The sequence below is a fragment of the Saccopteryx leptura genome, chromosome 10 (assembly GCF_036850995.1).
Source record: "Saccopteryx leptura isolate mSacLep1 chromosome 10, mSacLep1_pri_phased_curated, whole genome shotgun sequence".
Lineage (NCBI taxonomy): Eukaryota > Metazoa > Chordata > Mammalia > Chiroptera > Emballonuridae > Saccopteryx > Saccopteryx leptura.
The window spans coordinates 33,618,399-33,632,328 of NC_089512.1; the positions used below are offsets into that span (position 1 = coordinate 33,618,399).

Genomic DNA, 13,930 nt, shown 5'->3' on the forward strand with positions numbered 1-13,930 from the left:
GACCACGGGCCTTCAGCAGACCAAGTAACCCCTTGCTCGAGCCAGCGACCTTGGGTCCAAGCTGGTGAGCTTTTGCTCAAATCAGATGAGCCCGCGCTCAAGCTGGCAACCTCGACGTCTCGGACCTGGGTCCTCCACATCTCAGTCCGACACTCTATCCATTGTGCCACCGCCTGGTCAGGCTATTATTGATTTTAATTTATTGTGTTTACATAGATTCTAGTGTTGCCCCAAATGCATCCCATATTCCCCTCAACATCTCCCTAAAAAGCATCTTAAATATCACTTATACTTACTGTTATTTAGTTTTCAACCTTGAAATTTGCATACTAAATATTAATATACACATTTAAGCGTTTTGACCATACACAAAGAAAGTGTTGGGCCTTTTAATTTGAAGATTAATTTTCTCTTCGTTTCTGGGAAAGGTTTTATTTTTCCAGTGATTTCTTTCTCTCTGTTAGTGGGGAATGGGATGTGGAGTATTTGTGGAGCATCTTCTCTTCATTGAATGGTGGTCTTCTGGGATTGTCCCCTTTGTCTAGAAACAAAATATCTCCTTTTGTGTGCTTCTTTTAAGAGCTGACAGCCATCCTACAACTTCTTCTAGGTTTGTGAAATGATTTATGGCATCTAATTACTATCTTATAGTCAGTTTGAAACAAAACAGAATCAATAGCTTTCTATAAATATTACTACACAGCTGTGGTCCTTATTAAATGTATAGAATTACTAAATACGTAAGATTTAACTGATCTTACATGGTATTTTATTTCTTAGTGTTAAAGTTGAACAGATTTTGTGTATTAATACTCGTGATTATTGAAAGATTTATGGGGAAGTTTCGGTTAAAACTAACATTGTGAGACCGACACTTCAGAGTTATTCTTAAATGATAATTCTTGAGTTGTGTTTCGAGTTTTTAAAGCACATATGTGTCCACAAGTGTACATATACCCAATTATCCATGAAAGAAAATTCTAAAATCTCTTCTTGGTGTTAATAATAATTCATAGGTAGCAAAGCACCTATGATTTTTTTGAAAAAACTTTATTAAGACATAATTCACATATCACACAAGTTAACAATTCATTGTTTTTTAGAATATTCTCTGAAGTGTGTAACCATCACTGCATTTGGTTTTAGAACATTTTTATTTCCCCCTAAAAGAAAATAAATGCCTTTAGCAGTAATTCCCCATTTCTTCCCTCCTATAGTCTTAAGCAGCTACTAATCTACTATACGTTCTGTCTTTATAAATTTTGCTGTTCTAGACAGTTCACAGAAATGGAATCACCCAAGACGTGGGTTTCTGTGACAGATTTTTCTCACTTAGCGAAATATTCCCCAGGCTCATCCATGTTGTAACATTATCAATACTTTATGGCTGAATTATATGCCGTTGTATCCTATCGGTTTTTTTCTTTTATATTTTTATGTAAAAATTATTTTTCAATTACAGTTGACATACAATTTTATGTTAGTTTCAGGTGTCTATAGTTTTGTTGTTTTTTCACCTGTCTATAATGTATTTTCAATAAACTACTTTCAAAACAAAATAATTCATAGTTTTGTTTGAGATTGGAGGGTGTGACTCTTGACATTTTTTGACATGATACTATAATATAAAGTAACTTATCTATAGTAGTGTATAATATAAAATGTATTCATTCCTATAGGATTTGATATAGATACCCCAGATGATTTCGGTAGGACTTGTCTCCATGCAGCTGCAGCTGGAGGGTATGTTAACAAAGTATTTACTAGCTGGTTATGGCGGGTTTTCTCTTTATTAGTTCCAGACTACCACAAAATAGAAAACAGAGTGGTTTGGGAGAAGACGGTCCAGAGTAGTAGATAGAAATCACTTGTTTTAATCTTTGTCCACCTAAGTCATAAGTTGTGAATGGGAGAGACAGAACAAACCTACAAAAGGAGTATTGCTTTTCATAAAAGAAAATTATTTTTGAGTAAATGAAAAATATATTTCCCCCAGTGAAAGCACTGAAACATTGGGAGAATTCTTTTTTTTTTTTTTTCTTTTTCCTTTCTGAAGGTGGAAACGGGAGAGACAGACTCCCGCATGCGCCCGACCGGGATCCACCCGGCACGCCCACCAGGGGCAACGCTCTGCCCACCAGGGGGCGATGCTCTGCCCCTCTGGGGCTTCGCTCTGCCGCGACCAGAGCCACTCTAGCGCCTGGGGCAGAGGCCAAGGAGCCATCCCCAGCGCCCGGGCCATCCTTGCTCCAATGGAGCCTTGGCTGCAGGAGGGGAAGAGAGAGACAGAGAGGAAGGAGGGGGGGGGGGGTGGAGAAGCAAATGGGCGCTTCTCCTATGTGCCCTGGCCGGGAATTGAACCCGGGTCCCCCGCACGCCAGGCTGACGCTCTACCGCTGAGCCAACCGGGCACGGCCCATTGGAAGAATTCTAAGTAGTACTAATACTCTTTCAGAAGGTGTTTGGGGTCTTAAATCATAATTTTATGGGAAAAATGATGATAGCCTGTTTATATCTTCCATGTTTTTCCCGAATAGGAATTTAGAGTGCCTAAACCTTCTGCTGAACACTGGTGCAGACTTCAACAAAAAGGACAAATTTGGGAGGTAAGGTATGATACAGTTCTTCAATAGAGCCTATTTAGTGTTATTTACTTAATGACTTCCTTGCCTTTCTAACCTAAGAATTAACAATTCAGCAGCTTTTGCATTGTGATCTGATTCATTAAGAGGCCCAGGTAAGTCATTAACTTCTAAATATTCCTTCCTTCCTGTGATCTTCTCCCACCTGAGCCCCCGCCACAGCCCCATGCTGTCAGCCACAACTTGATATTATAAGCACTTCTGTACCTCTTATATCTATCCTTCCTCCTCCTCCTTCACCTTCCCCTCCCATACGTGGCCTTGGAAATGTAAAATATCCATGGTACCTTCAAGAACTCAGTGGTACAACTCTCTTTTCCCGCAAGTCATTCCTTTGTTAGAAAGTGTACTGCCTGTGTTTGGTGACAGAGCCCTAGAAGGCAGGAAGAAATGATGAGTTTTGTGCAATTTTTCTTTCTCCTTTCCTGTAACTCCCCACATACACATATACGCATGCCAGCATATCCACATACACTCCCTGAGGGTGACCTGTGAGAAAGCACCCATGAAATGACTGAGTCCCTCTGTAGTCACTCAGCCAGGCCTCATACTCAGTGTTCAAACCAGGCCTCATTAGTACTAGCATTTGTCATAGCAGTGCTGAAAGCCATCATCTACTACGTTACTTAGAGTAGGAGTTGCCCCACAGTGTGTTAGAACCACATAAATAAGGATTGAAGGCAGTTTGAATTAGTTTGAAAAATAGAGATGTCAATATGAGCAAAATTATATGTCAGGAGTCTGAAAATTGTATCAAAGAGTATGTGACCAAAAGGGTGGGTATGTAAGAAGGAAATGTGATTAGGCCAGTGCAGAAGTAGTAGAATTATATATATGGTAGGGACTCAAGAAATTCATATAAGAAAAAAAAACTACCATCTGATTTTCTAATTACTTTGAGGATCAGACTGTTCTCATAAACCTGCTAATGGAAGGAGCTAATGACCTGCAAAATCAAAAATCACTTTGTTTGGCTTTGGAATGCAAAATTTTTATAGTGAATTAGCTTTTATGTTATACTTGAATCCATCTTCTATTAGTTGATTTGTAACACTTGAAGCATTCTATACTGCAAATAGAGCATCTGAAGCCCATTCTGAGTATAGAAGCTCAAAAGTAATTCAGGGTTAATTGCATTTTTTTAATAATACTATTACTATACTATACCATTACCCAAAGAAAGTAAATAATATTTTACTATTGTTTCATTTGGTGTTTTAGAAAAAATTATACTATGAAGAGTGGACTAAATTTTACTTTTCTATATGCTTTTTCTTCTTTTTTTTTTTTTTAATGAAAAGTCATGGAATTATAGTTTTGTAAGCCAGAGGCAGGGACACCTAAATTTAGTAACATTCTGTTTCCTTTCAGTAACTGGAAAGAAATAGGCTATGAATATTCAGTCTTTAGAAATTAAAACAGTGCTCTAACTCTTTTGAATAATGAACAGTCTTCAAAACTATGCAATTTCTGCTTCGAAGATCTGGTATTTCTTTGCAGCTCTACCAGATAGTGGATGTAACTGAGCATTCTTTTTAATATCCCTGTATTTTCTTTTTCCTTTTATTCCTCTTCCGAAACAAAAACAGAAGTTGCTACCCCTGTACTGTGAAGCATTGTTTCATCGATTTATGTAATGTTTTACTGAATTATTCAACAACAATCGGAATAAACAATTTAGGATCAAATAAAATTGACTCTCGGTGAACAATAATTAGTAGCTATTTGTTAGTATAGAGGAAGCTTTGTTAAAATGAAAGTTGCCAAATTTCTAAATGGAACAGGAAGGGGGTCTGTAATTCACTCAAAAGACTGGAATTGGTACTGTCTAGAGACCATGAAATCATTTCATTGCGTTTCTAATTTATCTATTCATAGAGGTTTTCTGCTGCCTAACTTTTCCCCTCCTTAGCTTTCTGGCCAGCCCTCCAAAAAGACTTAGTTTATGACAAAAAAACAGTCTCAGGCTCACTTTATAGTATTTGTAACTGAGTGAAGTAGGGAGAGTCCATCCATGGTGCTCTTGTTTACTCCTCTGTCCTTGACTTCTATTTTTCTTATATTGGGCGCAAAAGATCTCCACTGCACTATGCTGCTGCCAACTGCAATTACCAGTGCCTGTTTGCTCTTGTGGGATCAGGAGCCAGTGTGAATGACCTTGATGAAAGAGGATGCACACCCCTGCACTATGCAGCTACATCAGACACAGATGGCAAGTAAGTAGCATGTGGTGAGAGTGAAGGGTTATCGTTTCTGTGTTCCTGGACACCGGTGTCTTCCATATGGATGGCTATTTTTATTGCAAAGTAATGTTTCCTTTTTGTACTTTTTGTTGTTGATTATCTTTCTCTAAGTCTCTTATGTGGGAAATAAATTGGTTTAATAATTATTCTGTAATCATAGTTATTTTTTACCTATTTCTATTCAATAACCTTCCTGTTGACTGAATTGATAGGAAAAAAAATAAAGGTCTCTTCTTGTCCTCCCTGCCAAAAGCGCATCTTACTATCACCTCCATGTGTTTTCCATCGGATGTCTCAAAGTACTCAACCTTGAGTATAGTGTAGGGAAAGAGAATGAGAAGAGATAATGAACAATGCTATCAGAATATTGGGCAGAGATCAGAATATCACTGTCCTTCAGAGGGAGAGAGTTCGTATTTGCAAGGCATTCTTCTAAGTTTGTATCCAAAAGAGGAGTTGTTGAACTGGCAGAACCTGGCACATAGCTGGTATTAAATATTGTTTAAATAAGTAAATTGGATAATGGAGTAAGTAACAGCCAGAAATAACTGAATGAGAACAATGAGATATATACATATATATAAATTATTCTGTAATTAATATTCAGCTAAAGTTGGTCAGACCCATTTTATAGTGCCTTACTAATAGACTCTGTGTTTCATGTACTCACAACTTTCAGCCTACTTTTGCCCGCCCCTTTATGTTGTCACCTTGAAAGAAAATAAACTCACTGGAAACAGAGGAGAGATCTTCCATGTTTGTGGCATTCCCCAGGTGTCCGGGTCAGTGAAGAGTGAAAACACCCTTCGGGAAAACAAATAATGGTTTCTGGGGAAAGATTTTACACCTCAGGGAAATTGCCTTTAACATAGAACCCTCTCTCGTTTTTAATATTTACTATTGCCCTCAAAATAAAAAGCATTATTTGATGGTATTATCCACTAATGTCAATTTGTTAAAACTCTATAACTAATTTTAAAGCTGTTTCTATAATACTTCGTTATGTTGGATTATTTGCTAAAATTCTAATGTTGAAGGCACTAGTAAAATGTATTTTCTGTTAGTGGAATATATCACTACAATTTATGTATACCAGAATAGTCAGATATAGATATATTTGGGGGAGAAGTTAAATTATTTGAAGTATATTTAAGAAAATCTGTGATGAAGACTTTATAAATTAGAATATATTTTGGTAAACTTGGGTTAAGTACATTATCCTTATAAATTTTATAAATTCAGGATTTGATTTCTAGATTGTTTTAAAATGGGTTATACCTAAATGACTGTTATCACCAATGATAGCTCTTTACCACAGTTGCACGGACTGGTTGTATTGGGTATATCACTCAGCATCTATTATACATAAATTTCACTGAGAGGTCACCAACACAGGTTACCTTATAGTCCTTCTGTACTTAGACAATTGCCATAAACCCAAATTCTTATACAAAAACAAAGTAACAATGTTCAACTCATACTGTTTGAGATTATGGTATTATTTTAAGCCAGTTTATTTTTTTGTAGAAGTGTACTAGTACTACAGTGAATTAAATAGTTTTCACACCTAATATAAACTGTTTTGAGCAATAGGCTAGTGATAGTTATTATTTAAACCAGCGGTTCTCAACCTGTGGGTCGCGACCCCGGCGGGGGTCGAACGACCAAAACACAGGGGTCGCCTAAAGCCATTTTGGTGATTTAAACCCTTAATTCTTAGTATCAACAGCAGGCAGTCTGATGTACTAGAAAGAACATGAGCTTTGGGATCCAAAAGCCTCAGTTTAAATCTTGAGGTCTCCATATTACATGTTTTTGAGCCTGAACAAGCAAAAAAACTTTTTTACATGTAAAATTAGAATGAAACCTACTTCTTAGAATTGTGAGGAAAACTAAATGAGATGCTATGTATAAAACCATCTAGCACTGTTTCTTAGAGCCTCTGTTTCTTATCTTGAAAGTATCTATATCTCAAAAGTCCTGTCTAATGCCATCGTTCATTGACTCAGTGATTTGTGCCCAGGGAAGCTTCTGGAAACTATAAGCCTCAGTAATCATTTTAATACCAGAGCCATCCTTTCAATAAGTGATTGTTTTGGAAACTTAAATAGTAGCATTAAAGCATTGATTTATTTTTCTAAGTTCCAAAGATTTAATTCTCAAGAATAGGTTGGATAATAAGATAATCTGACATAACTCATTATTTGTCAAAGTAAGAGTGAAACATTTTCTAAGAGAAGAAACAAATTCCCCATGACTTCAAGTTGCTATTATTGAGTAATGTGTGTTTGTTGGTTTGTTTTTTTAATGATTGTTTACGAACTTCCCGTCAGCATCCTGAGGGAAAGCTGGTTATATTTTAGAATATGTCCCTCACAGTCTAATCAAAGTTAAAGAATTGGTATATATCTTCCTGTAGTCTTTTCTATATTCATATAATTGCTTAGAAATGTGTTTATGTTTCACTGAAATCTACTTTTATGGTAATAGTTGGCATTTTTCACAAAAATGAGATATTTGACTTCTAAATAGCATGGTTTATTGTCTGTTTTGAACTTTATATAAATGAAGTTATATAGTTTTTGTTTAGAAGTTTTATAATCCTTTGATTTGTTCCTAAATATTTGATATTTTTATTACCAAAATATCTTTAGATTTCCATTTGTTGTGATAAAGAGAAATACATTCTATTTTTTATAGGACTTTATATTCAGCAGCCTTGTTAAACTGATTTTATCTAGTTGCATAAGATGACAGTAGATTTGATATAGCTTCTGCCACTTGTGGGGCCTTGGGCAAGCTACCTAACCTCCTTGTGTCCGTTTCATCTGTGAAGTGGGGTAATAATCTGATCTAACTCATGGCTCTATGAGGTATAGACTATCTGAATTGCTTATAATAAATAGTACCTGTCACTTTATAATCTTCCTGTAAGATTAATTTTTTAAACTTTGACTTTTTTGTTTGGTTTTGTTTTTTGATGAGAACTGACTTTATTGTACATTGTAATGGGGGAGAGTGAGGAGAAGGAGGGCCTCTGGTGACAATGTCACATCCCCGGCCTTTGGTTGAGTGGTCCTTACCCATGGGACACATGGTTAGAATTAGTTTGAACTTGCACTGGATCTCAAAGTATTAGAAGTTCATGGGTGGTAGAGGAAGAATAGGACAAACTTAAATGATTTGAAATGTACTCTGATTTAAATTATGTGTTTAATTGGGATGGGAATACTTAATTTGTCTAACAAATTAAATGAAGATAAATTTTAACAGTAAGTATAGTTTATTACTTAGCTATATAATCATAAATATTCCTCCAGATTTTGCATACATAATTTATTTTAGGGGAGAGGAGAGAGATTGTAGAAAGTCTTCATTTCTTAATTTTTTGAGTTTTATAAAATGAAGATGTGCTAACTTACAGTCAATAAGATAAGTCAGGATAGATTCTCTTCCCTCCACCTCATTTTCAAATTAAAAGTGAGGTCCAGATTTTCAAGATCAAGTCGTTTTATGGTTCAGTGTTTTATAAGCACCCAGGTTAAAGTATCACTCTGAGTCATTAACCTTTGTGCGAAAGCATTTGGTAGTGTGGAAAGAACACTAATGAAGAGAAGGCGTGAGGTCTGATCCTTGCTTCACCATATTCTAGATAAAAGATTTGGAGCAACTTTTTTATTTTTCTGAGTATTAGCAGTTTTTTCATTTGTTGCAGATAACGCTTATTTCACAATGTAGTTATGAAATTACTTAGTGAAATCTAAAAGCCATGCCAGTAGAAGGAATTTTATCCCTATAAATCAACTCAGTCTTTGTTTCCTTACAGACCGATCATCTGAGTAATGTGAACGTAAAAAAAAATTAGAGAAATAATGTGATTTGATAGAAACTACCACATGTATAACAGTTAAATCATTTCAAACCATTTAGTGCTTGTAAACCCTGAACTAGTCACTGTAAATAATGCTTTGAGACATACCCTTCTACTTTAGAAAGTAAACATGAACTTATCTGCTTGTTTTGCTTTCCTTAAATAAATCTTTTTTTTTTTTTTATAGTACTCATGTATCAGCAAGTTATCTTAAAATAGTTCTTTCCTCTGATAGACTGTCTTGTGTTCAGGTATCAGTAAGGTGAACCATTCCTGTTTTATCACTCATAGCTAGGGAACTTGAGTCAAGATCAGAAGATATGCCCCGAGTGAAATGTCTGTGCCTGTAAAGCAGTGAGGCTGTCCTCTAGTCCTGCAGATCTTTTCTCCACCCCAGGGAGCATGACTTCTGAGTTAGGCACCTGTGAAGATCATATACAGAGCTTGCAATCTGCCTGAAACATTTCCTGAGGTGCCTCAGAGCTTTGGTCTGTGAACACCAGAAAACACAAGTCTTGTTGCTTTAGAAGTCAGATTTGAGCCCTGATGGGTTGGCTCAGTGGTAGAGTGTCAGCCTGGAATGTGGATGTCCCAGGTTTAATTCCTGGTCAGGGCACACAGGACAAGCGCCCGTCTCCTGTTCCACTCCTCGTGCCTCTCTCTTTCTTTCTCTCTCCTCCTACCCTCCTGCAGGCATGGCTCGATTAGAGCTAGTTGGTCCCGGGCACTGAGGATGGCTCCATGGCCTCCGCCTTAGGCGCTAAAAAAGGGCTTCGGTTGCAACGGACCAAGGGCTCCAGATGGGCAGAGCTTCGCCCCCTAGTGGGCTTGCAAGTGGATCCTGGTTTGGGCTCATGCAGGAGTCTGTCTCTGCCTCCTCTCTTCTCACTAAATTTTAAAAAGAAAAGTCCAATTGGATTTTTTTTTATTTTATATATTCATTTTAGAGAGGGGGGGAGAGAAAAGGGTGAGGGGCAGAGCAGGAAGCATCAACTCCCGTATGTGCCTTGACCAGGCAAGCCCAGGGTTTTGAACCGGCGACCTCAGTGTTCCAGGTTGATGCTTTAGCCACTGCACCACCACAGGTCAGGCCAGATTTGGATTTTTTAATCATTGTGGTACCCAATTTACCATGTTGTTTGTCAATAATTTTAGCTGTACATAAATATCAAAATACCACTTAAAAGAATGAACACTTACTACCACTAAGGCTATTGTAATAAATATATATCTGCAAATAATTTCTAAGAGATCTAAAGGAATTTAAGCATTTTGGCATTAAAAAAATAAGGATTGTCTTTAAAAAGAACAGTCATTATGTGCACATATTTTTATACACATACTATATGATGGCTCCTGAAAAATCAATACGGCCCTGGCCGGTTGGCTCAGCGGTAGAGCGTTGGCCTGGCGTGCGGGGGACCCGGGTTTGATTCCCGGCCAGGGCACATAGGAGAAGCGCCCATTTGCTTCTCCACCCCCCCCCCCTCCTTCCTCTCTGTCTCTCTCTTCCCCTCCCGCAGCCAAGGCTCCATTGGAGCAAAGATGGCCCGGGCGCTGGGGATGGCTCCTTGGCCTCTGCCCCAGGCGCTAGAGTGGCTCTGGTCGCGGCACAGCGATGCCCCGGAGGGGCAGAGCATCGCCCCCTGGTGGGCAGAGCATCGCCCCTGGTGGGCGTGCCGGGTGGATCCCGGTCGGGCGCATGCGGGAGTCTGTCTGACTGTCTGTCCCCATTTCCAGCTTCAGAAAAGAAGAAGAAAAAAAAAAAAATCAATACGGCCCTTAGGTGTATTGCACTTTCTGACAGGTTTTGGAGGGTTCGCTTTAAATAAAGAAGATTCTCTTAGGAACATTTTATTTGTATTTTTATGATATTTACAGTCAATGTCATTCAAGTGACAATTTATATAGTATAGGTGTATTTATGCTTTTACATCACTCAGATGTCAAAAAAACATCCATTTTTATTTTGTCTCTATTCTTATCACTCATTAAAACTCAGGATTTAGAATTGTGACTGTTATTTCTACAATAGGTGCCTGGAATACTTACTAAGAAATGATGCAAATCCAGGGATCCGGGACAAGCAAGGATACAACGCAGTACATTACTCAGCTGCTTATGGTCACCATCTGTGTCTTCAGCTGGTAAGATTCCAGAGTTCTTGTGGAAGGACGGATGTGAGTTTATGTTCTAGTAATTTAATGAAAATGATAATAAATGGACCTGTAAACAAATTCAAACTTTCCTCAGTAAGATACCTGTCATTGTCTTTTCCCTTTCAAAAATAAAGGATAAAATTACATGTGGACAGGCTACTTATTTTCTTCCCTTATATTACCTGATATCTGTGTAACACTTACTTCCCATGCCCCTTTAAATAGTGTTTTCCAGATGTTTCTAAAGAAATGTATTTATGTCTTAATTCAGAAGTAAATGTCCCTATTGCAGGAAGATTCCTGCAGTACTTAGAGAACTCTGAAAGGCCTATTCTTTTAGCAGTCCCTCCTGATAAGGGAGACTCTACTTCCGCAAAGGAACTTGATTCAACTGTGGTCTCATTCTTGAATATATACACCATTCACCCCATTTGATTGGGTAGGTTAAAAGTCTCAGGTGTTGGGTAACAGATGCTTCAAGTTAAAGGTTTGTTTATTTAGATTTATCTTATAAATTATATTAAACATTGCTTCCCTTCAAGTGGAAATAAAATTCAAGGAGAGTGGCCATAAAAGATAGAAAAAGGAGGTTGACATATTTAAAATAGCATTTAGAACCCTGCTACAGAAATAAAAAATATTTCCTTAGGTTACTGTGGTATCCTTAGACTAAAATCTGAGGTCCATGTATCTAGATTTGTGGTCTATTAGATTATACAATTGCTTATTTGGGAGGTAAGGGCAGCACTGGTTTATAATGGAATTTAACAAAGTCTTATGTAAATAAAGACCTGTAGTTAACATTTATCTTTTATACATGTGACTACTTCCTAAACTAAATATTTTTATTTTAAATTTTATTTCAGATTGCAAGTGAAACTCCTTTAGATGTTGTAAGTATTAGTCTGCTCCCCCCCCCCCCCCACTATTCAGACTATTATAGTTATTTATTTGCTCTTACTAGAGCTGTGGCCTGTTCTACACATTCCTGAGAACAAAGATAGTAACAGAAATCATGTATGGGGGGGGGGGGTTCGGGAGGAGTTCCTACTTGGCAATACTTAAATAGCATTTTCCTCAAATTCTTAATTTCTAGGCCTCCCTCAAAACTCTTAGTCTGGGGTCCTTACCGCAGTTTCAGGATGATCTGTTCCATAAGCCTGCAGTTTAGTTTTTATGATATAATGAGCTGAGATTTTTACATTCTTATTCAAGCATCAAGGCATACTCTAAAATGGATTTTAATTTAGGGGGAAGGGAGCAGGAATTACTGCTGTTGTATATCTAAAAACATCATTTCTGACATTTAAATGCTTTTCTTTCTCAGTTAATGGAAACCTCGGGAACAGACATGCTGAGTGATTCAGACAATAGAGCAACAATAAGCCCTTTGCACTTGGCTGTGAGTACTGCCTTCACAGCCAACTTGATAGCTGGTTTACTGAAAATATCTCATGTCTCTGTTGACTCAAACTTGTACCCACAAGTTGTGGTCCATGTAATGATGATCGTGGAATTAAAACTTTAAGAACTTCTTATTCAGAGAATCCTTGAATATACTTTGATGTTTTGTTTTGTTTTAAATGTTCTTTGGTCTTCCCCCAAGGCCTACTCTAAGAAAAGAATGTGATGTGAATTTTAAAAAGCACTGTCATAATGGAATGGCTTCTAACTTGCCAAGCACATGGTAGAAGAGCTATATAATTTCTGCAGTATTTCTTTGACTTTTTGCTTAATTTGTGATCTTGCTATGCTAACTAGGTATGTATTCACTGGTCCTCAGTTGCTTATGCTATAGGATTTGTCTGTGTGCTCTGTGTCCCCTTTAGCTTAGGGTGCCTCTGAATTTTTCCTCTTAATGTCACTCTCTAAGAGGAGGGAGTTTGGAGAGCAAATGACTATTTAAATCAAATATGATGGGAATGAATTACCTTAGAAATTGCAGGCAGAGCACAGTCTATTTTCTGTGCGGAAGAAAGAATTTATTTTTGAAACAAAGCATGTTACAGTGATAGAAGGTTAGAAACTTTGAGAATCAGGAGACTTAGGTACTGTCACTAGCTATTTGAGAGACACCTCTGATTTTAAGTATAGTAAAATGCTTATAGGGTATTAAGTGTATCACTCCAAGTTCAGTGATCAGTTTAATTTTTCTTTTCACATAGACTATTATTTTTATCTTAGTATTCTCCTTGCATATTTTCTAGCACTGACACATGTACATTGACTTTTCTGCTTTCTTCTTCCCTTGACTTCCTACCATGTTCTAAACAACTAAGAGTGCATGCTGAAGCTTTTTGCTTCCTTGCCCTTTGGGTCTTTAGAAATATGCACCTGCTCTCCGGACTTGTGTTATCAGTAAGTCATCCAGAGGGCCAAAGCCAGCAAGGAGAAAAGAGCCGTTTTACTAGTGGTGGCGAGAAATGAAGTCCGAGCAGAAGACTAGGCAGTGCTTCCTGCATCATCATCATCATCATCATCATTCTTAAAATAATGGCCCTGTCATTTCTTGAGTACTTTAAATCATCTAAAGCACTTTGCCAAGTTTTAAATATATTATCTGAAAAAGTATAGTATTTTTATACTAGTTTTTTACTTTATGGCTATTGTGAATACTGCTTCTATGAACGTGTGTGCTAAATAGTGTTTTAAACTGAAATGAGAACAATTGTAATTTAGTAATTAGGCTCAATGAAATGTGATTATACCACCACTTCTGCATTTTGTATCTATTTCTAGGAAGTTTTCAGAAATTACTTGAAGTGATCTCTTTCTTTCCAAACTCGTCTAATCCTGGACAGCTTGATGCTGTACGAGCACAGTGACTTGAGGCGTAACGAAACTGGTCTTGTTCCTGTCTTCACACATGCTAGGCACACAAGTTCCTAGTCTTAGTCCTCATCAAGGACATTCGAAGGGAAGAACCCCTGTGGCAAATCATCATGGCTCTCTTCTTTTTATACTATCTTCTGCATATACTGTTTCTCTCAAAGTTCATTCTTTTAGAAGCATAAT

General features: G+C 37.4%; 1 protein-coding gene across 8 annotated transcripts in view; it reads left to right on the top strand.

The window, feature by feature from the left end:
* The window catches only part of ANKRD28 (ankyrin repeat domain 28), a 176,459-nt gene that overhangs the window by 140,552 nt on the left and 21,977 nt on the right, over window positions 1-13,930 (top strand). For all 8 annotated transcript variants that reach the window (XM_066351829.1, XM_066351828.1, XM_066351831.1 and 5 more), the window contains 6 exons: window positions 1,680-1,743; window positions 2,538-2,606; window positions 4,718-4,858; window positions 10,792-10,903; window positions 11,782-11,808; window positions 12,243-12,317. In XM_066351829.1, the coding sequence (XP_066207926.1) occupies window positions 1,680-1,743; window positions 2,538-2,606; window positions 4,718-4,858; window positions 10,792-10,903; window positions 11,782-11,808; window positions 12,243-12,317 (488 nt within the window). The remainder of the gene's footprint in view (window positions 1-1,679; window positions 1,744-2,537; window positions 2,607-4,717; window positions 4,859-10,791; window positions 10,904-11,781; window positions 11,809-12,242; window positions 12,318-13,930) is intronic.